The sequence below is a fragment of the Cuculus canorus genome, chromosome 2, assembly GCF_017976375.1.
Source record: "Cuculus canorus isolate bCucCan1 chromosome 2, bCucCan1.pri, whole genome shotgun sequence".
NCBI lineage: Eukaryota > Metazoa > Chordata > Aves > Cuculiformes > Cuculidae > Cuculus > Cuculus canorus.
Genome location: NC_071402.1, coordinates 124656659 through 124677975, shown reverse-complemented (window position 1 = coordinate 124677975; position 21317 = coordinate 124656659). Strand labels below are relative to the sequence as shown.

The window sequence follows — 21317 nt, the reverse complement described above, 5'->3', positions numbered from 1 at the left end:
TTCTGCATACTTTGATGAAAAATAACAAAAACTTATCTATATTAGTGTATTCTCTTCTGCCCTGCGTGTTCCCCCCGCTCCCCGCCTCAGAAAGAAAAAACCAACCAAACCTGGGTTCAAGCAACTCTGAAAAAAACCCTCAGTATTTTTATTTTAGTGAAAGTGCTGCCATCAACTTCCCTATGAAACCCTAGATATTCACCTTGATCATGAAAATGATACCTTGCTTATTTGATAGGGACATACTGCTTCTGAAAATAAAACATTTCCTGCTTTGAAATTGGCTTCAGCTCGCTTTCCAATGGAGAAGGCTGATCCTCCCCCTTAGTTTCTAAGTAGAAACTGTATTTCCTTCTATATGCATTCCTTTTATGCTGCCTTCTGTTTAGGATTTGTTATGTGTTTCTATGCTGATCATGTAAAGTTCATTGTGTCTGGTGACTGTTCCCCGTAAGGAGGAATGTTAGAATTTGAGTGAGCTTAGCTAGGTGCAAGAAACCAAATTTTTCTTCCAGAACTCACTGAAGTGAGAAGCTTTTTTCTGAGGTCAGGTTTGGCCCAATATGGGCAACTGGGATTGGTATGACAGAGTTTTCATTCTTTAAAGAATGAATTTCAAACAGTAGTGTAGTTGTCAATGACTCTGCAGAAAGCTATTTTTTAAGAGTGAGTCCAATCTTTCTGTGAAATTACATACTACAAAGCAGCTTGAGCTGGAAGGGGGGCTTGGGAAGAGGAAACCAACTTTCAAGAGAGGATTTAGGTTTTTTTTTCTTTTAATATGTGTACAGCTGATAGGACCGTATGGATTCTCCCATACTTTTGCTAATATGGTTCTATATTGTAATTTTGAGGGGGGTATGGGGATGCTGAAGTGGATTAGTTACGCACTCATCTTAGGATGAATGGAGGTGCCTCAGAGCTGACCTTCGAGGAGTCCTAGGTTCACAAGTTTGGGCTTGATTTTTTCATGTCCTGAAGAAAGACAAGCCAGGGTCATCACTGAAATCACAGACCACAGGACAATTTAGCTCATCTGTCTTGGAGGTTTTTGTAAGGGTGGCTGAAATTCTTGTACCCTCTTGAGTCCTTCTTTCTTGTGGTGTTAAAGATAATCCTGTCCTTCGTCAAATTATTTCTGTAGGCAAAAAAATTCTAGAGGTGAAGGCATGCATTAAAAATCCTTCAACTCCAAATCTCGTTGTTTACATATATTAGGAACACATAAGTACGCTTCTTTGTGGTCAGAGAAGGGCTACAAGGATGATCTGAGTGCTGGGGCACCTCCCATATGAGTACAGGCTGAGAGAGTTGTTTTTCAGCCTGGAGAAGAGAAGGTTCCAAGGAGACCTTCTAGTGATGTTCCAGTACCTGAAGGGGACGTACAAAGAAGCTCGGGAGGGGCTTTTTATAAAGGCATGTAGTGGTAGGACTAGGGGGAATGGCTATAAATTGGAGAGGGGCAGATTTGGATTAGACATAAAGAGGAATTTCTTCACAGTGAGGGAGGTGAGGCACTGGAACAGGTTGCTGAATGAAGTTGTGGATGCCCCATCCCTGGAAGTGTTCAAGGCCAGGTTTGATGGGGCCTTGGTCAGCCTGGTCTAGTGGGGGGTGTCCCTGCCCATGGCAGGGAGGTTGGAAGTACATGATCTTTAAGGTCCCTTGCAACTCAAACAATTCCATGATTCTATGATTTAGTATCTTTTTCTAAATGTCATTTTCCTCCTTCAAAAATTGTGTTAGAAGCAGAACTACTTCTTGTTGTGGCTAACTTCATATGTTTTGCAAAGTATGTGCATGTTTGAAGTAATTTTCAAGCAACTGAAGATGTTAACTAGTGCATTTCTGCAGCAGTTACCTGCATTCTGCGGTGTAGTTGTGCATTATCAAATGCACTGTGCGTTATTTTGCATGCACCTATTATTGGGGGTTTATAGATGGTTATAATGACTGTTTGCACAGGTTAATGATATGCACTTGTATTATGCGCTGTTCTGAAAACCTGGCCTGTTGTCTTTCTGGTAGAATGATGACTGCTGCCTGTTTTCCGACACTGTTGGCAAGCTCAATCGCCCTGCATTCTATAGTGTCCAAATTCAGTGCTGTGTGGCTTGTTTTTAATGATGGTATGATGGGAGCAGTAGGGAATGGGGAGGTTAGCTAGAACCCCTCTTTTCCTGGCAGACTATTTAGTTATCTCTCTCTCCTTTTAATATGAAATACCAATGATCATTTCTTGTCGTATTCTCAGATCAGACTCCTACACCAACACGCTTTCTGAAGAACTGTGAGGAAGTGGGCCTCTTCAACGACATTGATTGCTCCCTAGAGCACGAGTTTAGGAAGGCACAAGAAGAAGAGAACAACAAAAGGGTGAGTGTGAACACACTGAATCCTTCCTCCCCTTTTGATTCCTTGAAATGTTAAAGGACACTGTGTGAAAGCAGAGTGAGCTCTACTACCTGGTAGTAGCCTTTTGGTTAGAAACTAGGTGTCACTGTAAGGTGTAACATGCTTTTTAAACAATTGAAGCAGTTGACAAAAATAAAAAAATGCAAACCAACACAAAACTAGCATTAAATTTTCAGAAGTGTGTAGCTGTGTTTGCCAGGGTTTGATTCCAAGTCTTTGCTTTTAAGTGAACTATAACAGAAACCACACACTTCTTGAGGGAGAAGCTTGGGAAAATTGTATCATCTTTGAAGTGAGTGTTTTAGACTTGCTCAAATACATTATAGAGGAGTGTGGATTATGAAGGGGTGTTTACTTAAAACAAACAAACAAAAATTTTGCTCTTTCCTCTGCAACATGATGGGCCCCTGGATTTATTTGTCATCATTACCGGCTTTATTGTGTTTCTGTATTTCTCATAAAGTATTCGTGTCGAAGGGGGAATCTTTAACTTGTAATACCTAGTAGATAATGTATCCCGTTTTCAATTAGTATTCTTCTACTTTCAGTATTTGTAAGTTTTGGTTGAATTATATAGGCATTTTGTATGTGGTTAAACATACTCCACTGCCCAAAGGTTGTTAAAGTATTCTGAGGGATCCTAAAGAGCTATTAAAATTTTCAAGGAATTGTAAAAAATCTTAATGCACTACAGAGGCCAGCAAGAGGTAATACAGGAAATTTTAATTTTTCAAATAAGATCCAAAGTTTTGGTTGCTTTTGAGAACTAAAACACGAGTAGTGTGGAGCTTCCTACAGGAGTGTATTGCTCCCTGCAGCCCTCCAACAACTTGCCCGATGCCTCCCCTTCACAACGTTCCCGTTTGTGCCTCTGCTTTCCTCTCCCATTTCTGCAGCTCTTGGAAATTTTTCCAGAATGTGTCCCTGGCCATAGGAGTCCCCCAGTTATTGAACACTGTGTTATTTGGCTTAGTTCTCACGGTAATCTTTATTTATCTAATTTGAACATTAACTGGCACCATAGACTAAAAGTAGGAAAAGGCGGCCACAAAGCACCTAAGGTGCTAAAGCCAGAGGGTGTTTCTCCTTAGCTTGCCTCAGCATTATTTTGGCTTTCAGAGTGTCTGTGCCTCCAATTGCTAGAGCTTTCTCTGTGGTTACTGTTTCTTACAGCTGTTGTGCTGTGTCATTTTCTTTGCCTGTTGATGATTGCTGTCGGACTCAAAGTTCATATATGTGAGACATGTGTGTGCTGCTGGGGCTTGTGAAATCTGGAGATAGCAACATTCAGGGATCTTGGGGTCTGTGAAGTAGAGGCCCAGAAGGGCTTTTTGGGAGAGAAAGGTAATGCTGATTGCTGATTGCTGTGTAGAAGAGGAGATGAAGCTTGCGGAAAGAAGATGGGAAGAGAGGTTAGAAGTGGCTTGGTTTTGGCTTATAGGGAAATGTGAGAGAGTAAAGTTTCGGTCCAGGACTGGGAAAATAGCCTACGCTGACCCTCACTTGTATGCAGGACGAATGCTAGGAAACAGCCAGGTAATGAGATAAATGTGTCTAATTTTAGATTTAAGTTGTTAACTGTTTGTTTCTTGTGTGCCATGGAGGGAAGACTTGGCCAAAATCAAGGAGAACATTTCTGTACCTTCGTACTTCTTTGTGAATTAGAGAATATCTCAGCAGTTCTTTCTGCGTGGTGTTTATTTTGCAGGAGTAGGAGATGAGTGAAAATCTACTGATGTGGACTTCTGCGCAGTTAGCGACAGATTGCAATGCTTGACGTTGCAGAGTCCATTTCAGTTCACAAGGGGTAGTTGCACGATCTGATTAAAAAGTCTAGACAAGGGCATCAGGTTACTTGATAATACCCGTTGTTTAATGGCCTCTGAAAGTCTTATTCTGTCCTCCTTCTACCAACCCCTGCAGCTGCCATTGGTGATCTCCAGGGAGCAGTCATGGGGTGAAGGATGAAATAATTTAAAAAAAGGAAAAAAAAAAAGAAAACAAAAGTCCCACTAGCTAGCTAACCTGTAACATTTGCTCTGTGTTTCCAATTAGTCTGCTGTGTGCTCGTTCTTACATTACTGACTGACTGTCAGATAGGAATCTAAAGCGGGCCCCAGCACGGCTTTACGCAAATGCAAGAGACAAAGGCCATGACAGAAAGGGACGCCTCCGGCTGCATCTATCACTAATGAAATGCTTCTAACAGCCTGTCCCTGGAATACGAGTGCAAAGTAGTGTTGTCCTAGTGGACCTACCGACACGTGGAGACTACTACTAGCTGCATGGAAATCTTACCCACAGCTCAGAAAAGTCTTGCAAAAATATTTTTGGTTGTGTTAATTTCTCTGAACTCTGAAAGAAATACTTTTGTTTATTTTAGGATATCACTGTGGCTTAGCACACAGCTTGACACTGAAATCTTGTAAGAGAAAAACACTTTGGTTTTTTTTTTCCATCCTACAGAGTCATAATTTGAAAACTCAAAGAATAACGTCCAATTAGCTATATTCTTTCTTTTTTTCTTTTTTTTGTCTTCTGAGTGGGAGCCCATGGGTAATCCATAAAAATTTAAAAATTTGTTGTCATTAAGCTGATTATGTGGACAGATATTGTTCCAAATTAGCTATGAAGCACTGAGTGCATGGTTTTAGGAACACCATGTGTACTTCTTTCATGAAAGTAGTATTGAAAGGAAGGGACTTGCGCTAATATCCCAGGTGCTTATCCAGGAACAAATCACTGAACACCTTTCTGTCATAGCTGCTCATGCGTAAAGTGGGTGTAGCGTCTCTTTTTTTCTCCCATGCTTGATATATCTTATGATTATAAGATCATCTCTTAAAATACACCTAGGTTGGCCTTTGCTTGTGGACTGAGTGAGCCGAAGTAATATTAATGATGGTGACTTCCAAGACCTGAGCTGAAATGAGAAAAGTTAAGTTATAAACAAAAGTGAGATTGTCAGTTTGTTTTGGCGTCTCTGCTGTCTATACCATCAAATATTAGCTGAAAGTCTCTGCTTGAGAAAGGCCTACTTCCTAAATGGATAGGATGCTATAAACCAGCAATAAGCATATGGATAAGCATATGAGAAAGTGGCTTTTTGCATCCTCTTGACAGCATTACCTGCCAAATTCGCCGCCAAAATTATCATGCATAAAAGCATGCCTATACTATCTTTCTAACTGGAAAAGTGTAAATATTAAAGCTTTTAGGAACTTGAGGCAGGCAGCAACTGACAGCTCTGCCCCAGACAAAATTTGCGATGCCAATCAACAAGATATGTAGGATTGGCAGATCAGATGATGAACTCAGCTGACTAGCTGCAGGCTTTAGGTTTACACTGCTCAGAGCATTAAGTATCCAAAGCATTTGTAATAGGTTGTACTTGCAAACACATGACCTTTGCTGGCACTGAATAGGTCCTGCTGTTGCGTTTTGTTTTGAGCATTGAGTTTGAGTCTGAGGGAATAATGTCAAAAATAGGAAAAGTCAGGATCTGTTTCTGAACGAGTAATTGAACCTGCTTCACTAAAATGCATCTTGTCGTACCTCTCTGCATGAAACAAGAAAGAGTGGAAATATGCTCAGTGTAGGGTATCATCAAGTAGTATTTAGAAATAGTGAGTTGAACAATTTCAATAGGAGGGTGTTTTTAAAATCACTATGCTAGAATTTCTAAGGCTTAGTCTGCAATTTTGAAATCCTCTAACCAGTGCTCAGTTCTGCAAGGAAATATGTAGACTGTGCAAATGAGGCAATGAAACAGCTATTCTCATCTACAGCTTATGTTTAATGTAGGTTATTCAGTATCAGTTCAGGAAGCTCACAGCCAGCAAGTCCTTTACATGGCTTTACATTCTTGTTGCAAGTATACTATTGCACCACAGGCACCTCACTCCTAGTGAAGCATCAGCAAATTGAAGTTGTCCAATGAAGGGAAAGAAAACAACTGAGAAACCAAATACAGGACATTTGGTGGTTGAATAGGCAGGTTCAGTGTGCAGAATGATTAAAAAGTCTGAAAATTCAGTTTAGGTGTGTTAAGCAAGGGATGATGCTACGCTCTAATGTATATTTGAAGGGCATAAATTTGGTTTGTACTTTTTGTGTCCTCCTTCTATGTTATGTATACCAGAATAGATTTCTGTCTGTCAGTGTAGGAAAGTAAATAAAATGCACTCATTTAGCTTATACCACCGTACCATTTCATACTGAATTCAGTGACTCTGTGATCTCCAAAAGAGAATTCTTGCAAATATTTTTAGAATGTCATATCTCTGTGCTATAGCCTATGAGTATGGGGGGTTTGATCTAATTTAAGGCAAGATGGAAATGATAGAATCTCTTTGAGCAGATGTAGTTTGGTGGAAATTTCACTTGATTTCCACGCCTTGTTTAAATTGTATGCAGTATATACGTGGCCCATAAGTTTTCCCCTCTCTCTTCTAAAAAGTATGCAGACAGAAAAAGTGTGATGGGTTTTACTTGATTTGAATATTTTTTTTAAAGGAAACCTCTTACATTCCAACAAGGAAGTACTAATTCAGCAGCCTTAAATTTGATGGAATAAAAAAGTCTAATAAGAATTTCTTGTGTTGCACAAACTTGCTGGAGTTTGCTGCTGTTTTCCTTTTCCAGGATTTATTTTAAGTTAAGGACCAAACCAACCAAAAACCAGCCTTATCTTGTTTACTTATGGCAATGGTGGAAGAAACAGGACCTGGGAGATGTGCTGCTTGTTTGCTGCAGATGCCATTTGGAAATGTTCTGACTTTCCCTGTAGGATAAGCTGCAAGAGCTCTGTTGGTTGTATGTACGAAAACACTTCATATCTTGTTTTAATCTGGTCCATCATTCCATCAAAGCAGAAAGTTCACACCTACGTTTAATCATTGACAACATAGTAGCTGAAACTAGCAGTGCAGTAAATGGCAACCCTTAGACAGGGTTTTATTATTAAAAATTATTATTAAAATAATGTGAAACAAGGAAAAAGTCTGTATGTTGATAAAGCACACTGTATAGGTGTTTGGGTTTTAGAGGGCTGTATTAATGCATACAGTAATGTTAGCAATGCACTGTGTTGTTGAAAGAGAAAAGCAGGGATGAAGGGTTCATTATGGTGGTTGGTGCGGCTGATGGACTACAAAGTCAACAGAAGAAGCATCTACCTTCCCAAGGAGTGTACTCACTTGACATAATTAATGTATGGCACAGAGCCTTATTTCATGAATATGTATAGGGTTTTTTCTTGGTCCACTTTTCTAGTAATCCAGGACAGAAGATCTACAGATTCATTTTCTTTTAAGCATGGTCTTGTGGGAGGTAGTGTCAATGCTGCAGTGCACGAGTGCGGAACAGTATGAACAGAAGAGCAATGAAGCTGGTGAGGAGTCTGGAGAACAAGTCTTATGAGAAGCGGGTGAGAGAGCTGGGGTTGTTTAGCCTAGAGAAGAGAAGAGGAGGCTGAGGGGAAGTCCTTATTGCTCTCTACAGCTACCTGAAAGGAGGTTGTGGAAAGGAGAGAGCTGGCCTCTTCTCCCAAGTGACAGGGGACAGGACAAGAGGGAATGGCCTCAAGCTCTGCCAGGGGAGGTTCAGGCTAGCCATCAAGAAAAAAATTTTCACAGAAAGGGTCATTGGGCACTGGAACAGGCTGCCCAGGGAGGTGGTTGAGTCATCTTCCCTGAAAGTGTTTGAGGGACGGGTGGATGAGGTGCTGAGGGGTGTGGTTTAGGGATTGTTAGGAATGGTTGGACTTGATGATCCAGTAGGTCCTTTCCAACCTGGTGATTCTATGATTCTGTGACTTCTGAGTGGGTGCCCTGCCTCTACAGCAATCACGTTCACTGTGATCTTCTCTTGTGCATACTCTGAAATCCCAGTGAGGTTGTTAAGAAGAATAGTATACAAGAGCTGAGTGCTCTGAAACAGCTGAATTTCACCCGTGACCCAAGACAAAGCAACAAACTCATGAGCTTTGTCCTGGAGTGCTTTCGACTCATTCACTGACAGTCTGTACAGCAGTAGAAAGCAAAGACTTATGTTTAAATGCTTAATATTTTGAGGGTTTTTTAGATGTTATGCATTTATAAATACACATATATATTCTCTTTGTGCTTGTGTAAATATGGTGTAAGTATGTCCATATATTTTTCAAGTCACGTGTCGCTCTGATGACTTATTCTCACACTCAGATCGAGTATCTTATATGGTGGGTATGTGACAGCAGTTGGAAAATAAGACTAGAAATCATTTATATTAATATAGTGCTTAAAGGCCAGGGTACTGTTGTTGTAGGCATTGTAATAACTTCAAGCTGTTACATTATCAATCAGTTAAGCTGTTGTCAGGGTGATATCTCAAAATTCTTAAGTTCAAAGCGCAAAATATCACCCCAGATTCAAAGATTTCAATATAATATAATAATTCCTATACTCTAAATAAAACATTTGTATGTGTGAAGATGTGAGCATCTTCTCAGCATAGCGTTCCTTCTGGGTACTGCATTAAGGTACTGTAAATATACATTATAACTCTGTATCAGATTTTTCCAATGCATTATTCTGTGTTTTCATATGGATTAATTGCGTCAGGTTATTGATCTGCTTTAAGGGTTCACTTTTGGTTTTTTTCTTAATTACTAACTTTTGCAGTGGTTCTATGGAGTAGGGAAATGCTTTGTCTCTTATTTCCTAAGGAAAGATAGATTCCAGAAGACAGTTTTCCAAAGCTTCTTTATAGTGTGACACCCAGTCTTGAAGGATTTATAGATGTGGAGTGAGAATTGCAGAGGATCTGGGTTGTCTCCACCATTTTACCAAGAAAGCAACTTTCTGTATCTGTTGGTTCCTTAATATCTTTAGCAGTGTGGCCCCAAAAGGTTGATAGACATCTTCAAAGGCATTTTGGTGTCTTGCTCTTACTGAAATAAAGCATAGTGAGCTACCAGAAGGGATCTAGGCTCAAGTGACATGCTGAAAATTGTGCAGGAAGTCTGTGGCAGAGCCTTGGATTGATTCTGCATCTCCTCAGTCTCAGCATAGGGCATCCCACAAACCATGTGTGTTAAAGATTTATCAGCTGTTGTTCAATGTTCAAGACAGGAAGAATGCTATCCTCTCTCCAGATGGATAAGCTTGCTTTGACTTCTTTCCTTAACTTGTTGAGCTTCCATGGCAAAAATGGGGTGGTATATTATATCTTATATAGCAGTTCTGTAGTTGGCACTTTGGTCCTCTGACTCTCTGAGTCGTGTTTTGAATGTCTCATCTATGTCCAAGCACTTATTCTGGGCACTTAATTACCATACTGAACTGTGTTACAAACGAGACACTTTCGGCATAACGGTGCAGAAAAGCTTTCGAGACAACAGAGTTGATAACATGGCCTTGCAAAAATAGTCATGAATAAGCTTTAACTTAGGCTTATTGCTGCCCTTGCAACATCTTCTTCTGGCAGACAGGTCTGTCTTATCTTCTTCTGTAGCAATGGACTGTGTTTGAATGGATTTATGGATTGAGATACTCATACTCTGAGAGAAGACTTGAATGTTTTTCCAGCAGTAAGTGCCTATATCATGCAGAAAGGCAATTCTTGAGGGCATACGTTTTTGATTGTGCTAAACCTCCCTAACCATAATCCTTCCATGTTCTTCTGAATTCCAGCTGATGAATCATCCTGCAGAGCTCAGTCAGGACAGTTCACTTTCCTTCTGCTCCTTATTGTCTCCGTCCCAACGAAGTTGAGTCACCCTCTTGTAATGTTTGGGTTTTTGTTGTGTTTTGTATATTTTGGCTACCCCCCAAAAAAAGGAGGCCTGCCTGATTTCATTCTGACACTTCTTTCACAACAACATACCATAGTTGTACATTTTGGTCTTCCTATGAACATTTTTAATGGCACAGCTTTCTTGTTACCAGTTCAGATTTCAGCAGCATGGCCCGCATGGCCCAAGATGAAGGGATAAACCTTCCCTGTAGTGGCATTTTTATAAGTCTATCTCTTAGGTAAAGCCTCTAAATCTTGGCAATCTCTTTAGAGCATATGCTCTGCTATTAAATACAAGCTCTTTGCTCCTCAGAGTCGACTGCAGCCTATATGGTTGGGTAGGTAATAAGATACTGCTGATATATTTCAGAGCAAGGTGCACTTTTACTTTATTTATGAAGATAGACATGCTGGTCAAGGGCTTAATCACAGCTGATAAATCATTTTGAGAAAGCCTATTAGAACCATATGCTGATTCTTTGTATCAATATAGTGTGTCTGTTTCTAGTCTAATAAGTCAGGGTCTCTTCCCCCTCCCTAGTAGCCAAACTATTTATCTGTTTAAGTGATATCACTTGCTTGGGGGCATTTCCCTCTTTAAGAGGTATCGTTAATAAAGCAAGGTGAACAGAGGAGAGAGGGATTATCACTCTCCAGAGCGAGAAAAGCTATGTGGTTTTGGTCACCTTTGTTGGGATGGAATTGCAGAGCAAAGGTCCGAAAGCTGAGATGAGGAAACCTATCGATTAAAGACTGGAGAACGTCAGCATGGCCTTCCTGCAGCATAAGGTTGTCATTTTGGCCCAGGTGGTTACAATCCTGGAGCCCAAGAACTGTGGGGGGGTGGGTATGCTGACATTTTAGTTACCTCACCTTTCCCTCACTCAGAGAGGGCTGCTGTGGGAACAGGTTCCACAGCCATCTAATGAGATCCACATTGGTGAAGTTATTCCATGCCAAGTCCTATTTATCATTAATTGGTGGGTTCGCTTGCAGATCTTTCCTATTATTTGCTGATTATACCTCTACACATTTTATTATCTTGCCAAAATTCAAATGCTAATAATTTTTTGATTTATTGTTTGTTTATAACTCTGTCTACTACCTAAATAGATGTAGTTAGAAGATTTCAAAACAGCAACAGCCCTTATGCTGACTGAGTTTCTTTCACGTTTTGCACATGGCAGTCATCTATTTATAAACCTCCATAGAGACCCCTAAACCTTTACAGTTGGGTTCCTCCCACCACTTCAGCCCCTTTTCTCCGCTGTTCCCCCAAGGCAAGTCTTGTTTTATTGGCATAAAGACAATGATGGTGATTGTTATGTGGAGAAAATGTCCACAAGCTATGAACTGTGGGTAAGGATTTTTAATTTGTACCTCAAGTGAAATAAATTGGAAATTAGAGACATTCAGGAGAGTAAGGGTATTTTCACCACGAGGTAGGAGATCCTGATCTGAGTTGCTGGTATTCTTTAGTCTTACAAAGTATGAAACCGAAAAACTGAAAACTTGCTTTACGCCAGTTGTGTGCACTCTGTAGCATAACCCTTTTTCAGTACTGTTTGAAATTACTGTATTTCTAGAAGTCCCCAAACTTGACTGTTAAATATGAAGTATTCAGAGTAACAAAAGGAACAGTGGAGAAGAGAAAGAAGCCAGAACAACTGAGCACGTGCCATGGCAGTTAATGAATGCTACAATTGGATCTGTAGCCTCATACATATCTGGGGCAGTTCCATTGACTTTAATGGAATTTAATTTTTTAGCCTATTACAACGAGGCAAAGATCTGAAGGGAGAAAAGCCTTTGTTCAGAGACTAGGAAAAAACGCTGCAAGGCTGTGGTTGTGAAGTGGTGTGAAGTATCTGAGGACTTGTTGATGTCCTGATAGTATGTAAAAATAGGGCCTTGTAAAAACCATACTGGGGACCAAAAAAAAAGTACATTTTAACTGTTTCCTTACTCTAGTTTCTCTCTCACATGCTTCTCTACAGAAGTTGCCAAATCCAGTCTCATGCAAAAAATATCGGCTTGCTTTCTTTCCTCAAATGTGAGTAAACTGCGTGTGGCTCGGTCTGGTCCCTGGGAAGGGAACAGACATCAGTTCGCCATGTGAATGTATATGTCAAAGTGCAGCTCTGCCAGCCAGTCTGGGGCTGGGTGGGGAGAGACACTGGGAGAATGAACTCAGTGTTACAAACTGTCTCTTTTGAATTTCGACAACCTATTAGTCACAGCAAGCTGCCCTTATTGATTTTGGTAAGAGAGGTCACTTTTAATCCTCTAAAGTGGAGAGAGCTGCATGCACTCTCCGTAGCATGACATTAAAATTGACACAGCTCTGCATCAGTTCTATGAAAATGCCCTAAACCTAAATGGATTATTGCCTCACCTTTCGATGGATACAAGCTGCTAACCAGAGCATGCTAACCTAGATTAGGTGTTAAAGCTTCAAAATACTGGATATGAAAATTACAGCCCCAAACCCCTAGAAAATATCTAAGTAGGCTAAAAATGCTGTCCCTGCAGAAACAGGTCATTAGGCTTAAGAAATTTTATTTTTTCCTTTTTTAAAAATTAAAAAATCAACACAGAGGAGTTGAGATTATCATATAAAAGAACAAAAAAAAGCTGACCTTACTCTTATGATTATGAGGAAAGCTTTATTCTGGCTGATGGCCCTTGCTAGCTTTGTTTATGTTCTTTAGAAAACTAAATCTTTGAATACAATTAGAATAGTCCGACTCGAATCTTAAGCGTGCCTCAAAATAAACAGCAGAGGTGAACTCTCAGCAGTTTTCTTTTCATCTTTGTTATCCTTGCCCTGACCCATTTTTACTGCCTAATGATTGTTTGTGGCATACTATTATTAAGAGAAATCTTCTTGATGGAAAAATATGCTTAATGGGAATAGGAAAATTGTTGTGAGCTTGGCAAAGTATTTTTTCTTTTTCTTTCTGTCTTTGGAATTCCAGAAAATGACTGCTGCCCCTTTTGATTTTATGCTAGATTTTATTTGGAAATCTGTTTTCTGAAGATTTCACTGATTTTTCTGGGGATCTCTGTAAACATGGACAATGTAATATTTAGTAGAATTTGTTGGCTTGGCATGTAAGCCTTGTGTTCTCCCTTTTCGTTAGTTGTAGCTTGCTCCAGTACTCCTTATTAAAGTTTAGAATTTCCCTTTCTAGATAAAAGACATCTGCAAAAGGAACTGCAGTAAAAAAAAAATAAAAAAAATTAAGGCACGATGTTAAACTCTAAGCTGTGTAGCTGATAAATATAATGCGTGTGATGATGGATGTGCTTGATTTCTGTGCCATAGCACCTTTCAATAAGCTAAAGTACTGTACAGTTGTCGGTTGAGTAGGTTTTACCTCCTTCTCAACAGAGATGAAAGTATGTGTGTGTCTGTGTGGACAGTGTGGCTTCCCTTATTGCATTAAGAGAGATTTGATCTTCCTCCCTCACCTGAGGTGGGGGTGGTATTTTCTTCCTATTTGTTGACTTATCAAAACATAGGGAAATTCAAAAGGGAGAAAAGGAGAAAGGAAGCTGGCATTTGGCTTCATCATTCTCAGTAAGAAATGGTGCAGTAGTGGCACCTGGAAGAAAAGGTAAAAGCTGCCCCACGTGTGTATTGTGTGTGCTGGTATCTGGCATTTTAGTTTTGCCCTAGTACTACTCTTTTCTTTTTTTCCCTGTCAAGGGAGAGAGAAAAATAAGATATGTTTCCTGTCCCTCCGTGTTTGTCTTGAAAGAGTCCTCCCTGATGTCCAAATACTCTATGGGATAGAGGGGAGAGAAAAGAGATAGTGGAAAGATTCAGGCTGATGAAGGGAAGAAAGGAGTGAAAGGACTTACTTCTATCCCAGATCAGAGTTAGTGGGAAAAATGGAAAGGCACATCCACATGGAAGTAGAGGAAAACCAATGATAATGAAGTGTGGAGTAACTGAGAGGTACTGTAAGTTGTGTAAGGGGAAATGAAAGAAAGAACAGCACTAACGTGAGGAGGCAGACATTAGAAAGGCAGTTCTTTGTTTTCTGAGGACTAGGATACTAAAATATTTGTATGATGTACTTGTTAGCGGAATTGGATGAGCATAGATAAATGAATATGAAAAGTATAATTTCTTTTTCTACTCTTCCACTCTGAAAGGAAGGAAGGAGGGAAGAAGGGAAAGGAAGGAAGGAGGGATGGATAGAAGGAAGAATGGAAGGAAGGAAGTTTTCTTCAAGAAAATTTAGTTGGTTTCTCTACATAATGTTGAATTAAGATGTCAAGGGATGCAGCTGTACAAGAGAAAGAGAGATGGAGATGTTCATTTGATGATGTGTATTAGAGTAGTTTTTTCCCTGAAAAAGAAGAAGGGAAGGTCAGCCTGGACACTGTTCTGTTTTCAGTGGTCTTTATCAAATATTCTTTCTCTCATCACACTCCTGTCTTGTCTCTCAGATTGAGGTGTATATTCCTTGGGATGTATACATCTGTGTAAGGCCTGTTTCTCTAATGGCAAGTAGTTACCATGGTTCTCTCCCTTTTATGCTATGTTTTTGTTCCAATACAGTAAACTCATGCAAGTGTAAATGCCAATATATATGTTTCAGGAAAATCAGGAAAGCTATTAAGTACATTACACTTCTGCACATAAGTTCTTATTTTGTGGATTATTGTTTAGCTGAAATCTTTTTTTCAGGTACAGCTCTCTTACCCCAGTTTCTTTTCTTTGCTTCATCTGTCTCAGCCACTTAAATGTGTGTATAACTGATTTTCTGAAACGGGGCCAAAGTCCATGTACTTCAATAGCTCTTAAACATGTGGTTAACTTCAAGCATGTGTGTAGAGGTTTGCTCGATAGAGATAGTCTGCTGAATCAGTACTTCCCAACACTGAGATTTTAAACTGCAAACAATCCCCAATTTTAATGTATTTTAACTACTACCTCCCATGGACTGTAGGTAACTGTTGTTACTTGAGACCTGCAGGTGAATGAAGTTGTAGTTGGGTGGATGGCAATTTAAAGGTAAAAACAGTCTTTTTGATACCCTGCTGTGACGCCTATTTTTTTTTTTTACTCCCTCCTAATAAATATCTTAATTCTGTTACATGAAAAGAAATAATGACTGGAAGTTCATGTTAAGATTAAAAACTTATTTTGCTGAGGGAATAAAAGGATCTGCTAGTATAAAGTTAATTTGTTGTAGCTTTTTGATTTTTTTTCCCTCAGATTTCTGAACTTCCTGACAAAAAGTCATACCAAGAGGGTAGTATATGTATGCCATTATTGACGAAATAAACATGAGGCACCTATCCAGTCTTTTGAATACATAAATCTTAGAAAGTGCTTTTAAAGAACAACAAAAGTAGAAGAAAAAACACTCTAAACCCCAAAACCAACCACCACCCTAAAAAAAGAAAAACTACAAAAAGAACCCTAACAAAAAAATCCAGTTGCTTCTCTCTTTCACTTGCATCCTTCTGTGTGCAGGGAGAAGTGGGATAGGGCAACCTGCCTCACGTTGTTTTGGTTTTCTCCATCCTGGATCACAGGTAGGATAGGGTGGAAAGTACATTCCACAGGGCAAATGCATCTGTTGGAAGGTGCAGGCAAGAGGAAATCATCAGTGAGGGAAATGTGCCTTTCAGAATGCTACTTAATATGCTGTTAATGATGGAGTGCTCAAATTGCCATATGATGATGGTTGGGGAAGAAAGAAACCATATTTTGCTATTGTAGTTGGTACACTTAATGCAGTGTTTTAAAACAAAGTGCACTTCCTTTGGTTTTATGTAAGGTGGTAAGACTTAAAAATGTAATTGGGCTTTCCCCTTCTTTTCTTATATTTGCTTCCTCACATTCCAACTTCAAACCAGCTAATCTGTATCCCCTTCTTCTTGAATAGCATTATCCTGACAACAGAGCAGTGAAAAGAGCCGAGACTGTAGGACTTCTAACAATGCCGGAGGGCCCCAGGAATAGGAATGCCCTGAAAAAAATGTGCTCCCGTCCAGCTGCCCTTCATATTGTTGTCTCCCTATCCAATTTACTAGAGAATTTCCCACTGGCTCTTGGCTCGTTCCCAAATGAGAATGTAATCTTTTAAAGATTACACTGCATAATGGAGGGACAAGGAGCTCTTTATTAACTGGAATGGGGAGTCACTTGCTATTAGGCAACGGAGAGGGATGGGCTGTAGTAGTGTTTTGTGAGCTCTGCTTTCTGCCCCTTTTTGTCTCCTCGGTGATAGGACGGCAGGTTGGGAGTGGGAAACCACTGCAGCTGCACTGTAGCAGAAGGAATAATTGGATGTAGGTTATGATTATGGCAATTACTTTTATAACATGAGGGATTGTACCTTAACTATTATATTTCCAACAAAATTACTAACCTAATACCACAGTAACTTTTTCCAAGAAAATAATAATAAAAAAATCTCTGCTTATTCCAGAGTTGATGCATTCAAAGACCATTAATACAGTGTGAAAGAGCTGAGCAGCTAAGGTACCTAACACATGCTGTCTGTACAGATATTGTCTGGATTGGATCCCTGTCACTCCAACTTCCATGAGCTGTGCCAGCTAGACACCCTCAGCCCTTTTGGGATCTAAAGCAATGTGGTACTCTGGGAATTTTAAATGTTCTTTGTCTTTCCTGTCAAGCAGATAAGCTTCTTCCAACAACAGTGAATAAAGAGATAACAAGAAGTTAGGTTTGCAACAGGGAAATTTTAGAAACTTCACAAAGGGACCAGATTTGCTCATGTAAACCCACTGAACTGATTGGAAAGCTTCCTCTTCAAAATACTTCCATGCTATGCTCTCCATATACTACGTGTTTTAAAAATGGTGCCTAATACAGAAGATATATGTATGTAAAATGAAGTAATCTTAGGTTACTTCTTCTAGTACCAGATGAGTTTTGCTGAAGTTGTTCGAAGTCTGCAGTGTGTGTTTTTTGTTTGTTTGTTTGTTTGTTTTTTATTTTCCTGGATGCCTAGCAAGGTCATGGATGACACTTTGTCATATGGATATTACAGCCATTTCTTTCACTTCTGTTGTTCTTAAAAGCACTTTCTAAGAAGTCATGTGTTTGTAAAGACTGTTCATGATAGCAGTATAAGCTAAATTAATTGTGCAGGAAGAGCACATTCCTTTTGTGCATCAGCTGGAAAATGAGTAGAAAATTAAATTTTGGAGACTTGAGATATATATCATGTGTTGATCATTGCCAACTAATTAACTGACTTCATGGAAGAGCCAGTGTTCTGATTCTAAAGAGAAATGTAGATGAACAATATAATTCTGTAATTTTTTATTAATTCTTAATATACTGTGTGCTGTATGATATTCTAAGCAGTTGATTTCCTTTTTGTTGTGTATACATTTAAGTCTTCTCACACTGGCGTGCCTTCTCAAAATACCTGTTATCACATGAAGCTGTTTGATATATTCAGAAAGACTGGTCATGTATCTGTAAATCAATCTTTTCTTCCTACTTTTCTTTACTAGGAAAGAACTGGAGTTATGAGTAACAAGTTGAAGTCAAATGAGAATACTTTACTGTTGGTTTTGGCAGGATATGAAACCTGTGAATGGCAGGCTGTACCTTATGTTATTCTTTTTTCCTTCTCTGTACAGAAAAAGACGCAAATCTGATTTCATCGTGCTCTTATGCTAAATCTTATGCTAAATCACCTTAGGCAAAAGGTGCTCTCAATTACCTTCTGGGATTGAGAGCACTGGGTGCTGTTAAGCCGTTGGTATTGAAAGTTGATTTCATAATTTCCTCATGGTGTCTAACCAGGCTAACAAGGTTATACCTCTGTTTGCTATCTTCAAAGCATCTTTTTGTCAGGTAAGGGTATCTTTCCATTCCCTCCCTTGGCTTATACCTTTTTCAGACACAGTTCCTACTTTCCAAGCAAAACATCTTGTATTAATATTCTCCGAAGGTTTTTTAGGTTTGTCCCTCCTGCATTATATCCTCACTAGTAGGAACCGTTGCACAAGGAAGCAGCTTGTTTTTCTATGTGCTGTTCCCAGGGCATTTTCTTAGGTCTTTGGTTGCCGCTTGCTTTTAGAAAGAAGGAACGTATGGGTTTATTGCACATCTGCCAGTAAGCTGCTAAATGTTAGATCCTCAGAGTGACATATGTACCCACCAAGCAAGTGTTACCTTTCACAGACTGCATGGAAAGAGGCCGACCAGACGCCTGAGAGCCATACCTCAAGCTGTCACAGGAGTTTCACCAGGTCTTGCTGTTCATTGGCTTTCCTGACCTCTGTGTATCATGTGCTTAAGCACCTTCTTGAAAGTCAGACTGTGGCTCAGGGCATTAACTGCAGGCAGTAGCGCAACATGATCTGCTGGAAATTGTAAAGTCAGTGATACAGATTTCTGTGGACTTCTGTGTGTGCCCTCTCAGTGTTAATAGGTAATAAAATGCTAGCATTTCAGTGTGATGGTTTTTTTTCCTGGTGTGACCCTGTGTTTAACTGCCATAAAGGCACAGGTGTAAAATTTTTGAAGTTACGTGAGAAGTACTGAATACCACCTAGACATACTGGTATCTTCAGAAGAACTCGCAGTAAATTTGCGTAGTTTTCTTGATGATGTTGATGCTAGAGCATAAAGTGGATTGAATGTATTTTTTAATTTCTTTTCTACTAATATCCCAGTGGAATTCTGTTCAGAGTCAAGGGGAAATTTCTTTAAGACCTTCTCATAAGCCATGTTTTTGTGCTTTTCTTGTTTTCCTGCTGACCTATAACTTCCCTAACTGTCGTTTTAATATTCTAAAAACTTTCTGCATTTTTATTTCAGTTTGTATGTCAGTTGATGTTGAAATCAGTTTCAAAACCAAAGCTGAAACTTTTATTTAGCAAAATATTTAGCTTTCAGTTTAGCCTGGCCCTAGACCAAACACATTTGAGTTAAAGTAGTCAAATGAATTAGTTTCTTTTTTCTCCTCTGACATGCAACTGACCATGCAAATACTCTTAGCTTACCCTAAATATTATGGAGAGAAAGAGAGAAGCATATAAAGGTCATCACTGTGGTTTACTTGGTGTACGGTAGTTTATTATAAACTCATTTTTTTTATACTCTGTTTATAATATCTCAATTGGAGGATGTTAGGGAAGTTTTTGATCTTTCTAGCAGTTAGAAGAGCCACATCTCAACAAGGTTTTCTTTTTCATTATACAGCATGGACTGTAAACTACTTGCATGAAGCATTCTGTTTGCTACATCGCTCTAGAAGACTAATGTTTTAATCCCATCTTCAAGTAATGCTGAAGTGCTTATAACTCCAAAACTATGAGCCTTATTTTTACATTTAATCTTTTCAGCTGGATGATTTTTTTAAAACAACCTTTAAAAAAACCTTTAAAACAATAGGTATTTCTGTAATACATGAGTATAACATGCAAAACATATTCTAGTTCCTTTCAATGATTTTGTTGCTTGATATAGTGGCACTAGCATCTAGCAAGTGAACACATATTTCTGTGGTGTTTTCAAAAGCATATGAGATACCATATGTTTTCATAAGAAAACAGCTGTTACCAAGCATATGCTTTCTTAGATAGAGTGACAGTTATTAGAAGGGCAAGGTAGGACCATGGCTTGTCTTTTAAGTTGAATAAAGCTGGCAATAACTGTCGCGTTGAATGTGCAGTGGCCTGTGTGTAGATATTGCCATGTAAAGTTGTAACTAGAAGGAGAGAGAGATTAACGCCCATAGTCTGCAGCTTGGAAGAGACAATATAAATCTCTGTCCTGCTCTGAGCTGTGAATGCCTCTGTAGGAGTTATAGTAACAGACAAATTAGCATAATGTAATTGGCTGGCAAGGTCAGCCCCTCTCCAGGAGCATTAGCAATGTTTACTGTAAGAAGAGACAGACCGAGTATTGTAGGGTAGTAAGCTGTCTGTCTTTTTTCTGAAGGAAGAGTAATCATTTTGGACTCCCTACATCACAGACTCTTTACCATGTCCTATTAAAATTCAGACTATCATATTTCTGCATTAAAGCAAGTAATCTAAAAGAAGAACAAAGAATATTCTCTATGATCACGTAAATCTTTATTATTTTTCTTAATTTGTTTTGAACCTCATTGCATTTACATTTTTTTTTTTTTCTTTCTCTGGTGAGCAGCTTTTCTCTGAACACTAAACTTACATATGCATCCCTACCAATACCCAATAAATCTTGTTGGGGGATTTAAAATTTCTGGTCTTACTATAATACATGGGACACAGTTAGTAAATCCAGACAATCTCAGTTTTCTTGTTTGAAAGTATGAAAGTCTGGGCAAAGTTCTGGGCCAGTTCTAGCAATCCAGACTCACTGGATTCAGCTTTGCAAGCCCTTTCACAACTGTGTATCAGAAAAGTGAGATAGTGCCCCACGTTTTGAAGGAGACCTTGCACTGAGTCACAGACAGCACTAGCTTTCTAGCCTTTGATCTCAAATCTGACAGTTTGTGCCAAGTATTTGAAATGAGTTCAAGCGTTCATTTATGAGATGTTTGGGAAATGGCTTTCGGAGTATCACAGAGGGGTAGCATTGCCTTTGCCTATATTATAACCACCAAGAAGGCTGAAGGTTATGCTGTTTAGCAGCTATCTTCGGCTTAATTCTTTAAAACACTGTCTGTGGCCAGAAGTTGCCATTGTAATTTTCCTAGAGAACTGGCAGACAGGCTAAAACACGTACAGAATCACCTTCAGAGCACTATCTTACTGGAAAACGTATTTCCTTGTGCTTTGACAGTGTGATCCAATGGATTTCCAAAGCACAGTCCTTTCTGTAGTCTTCTGATGATGAAGAAAAATCAGCGTTTCCTGGACTCAACAGCAGCTGTATTTTGGGTCTTGTGTAGTAATAACTTCCTACCTAACTGTAAGTTAGGTGAGTTTAAAATGAATAGTGTTCTTGTTATTTCCAGGGGTTCTTTAATGGCAATACCCTATTACATAGCCACTTTTTGGAATGGAATCATGGTGCTAGTCGTGCCAGGCTGGCATTCCTGACCCTCTCCTCTGTCCCTTAGATTTCAGCTAGCAAATTGCTTTGGTTGCGAACATCCCACTGACATACACTTTGTAGGAAAATA

General features: G+C 39.3%; 1 protein-coding gene across 7 annotated transcripts in view; it reads left to right on the top strand.

Moving 5' to 3' along the window:
- CREB5 (cAMP responsive element binding protein 5) overlaps positions 1–21317 on the top strand; it is a 258138-nt gene that overhangs the window by 52317 nt on the left and 184504 nt on the right. For all 7 annotated transcript variants that reach the window (XM_054060285.1, XM_054060290.1, XM_054060291.1 and 4 more), the window contains one exon: positions 2255–2376. In XM_054060285.1, the coding sequence (XP_053916260.1) occupies positions 2255–2376 (122 nt within the window). The remainder of the gene's footprint in view (positions 1–2254; positions 2377–21317) is intronic.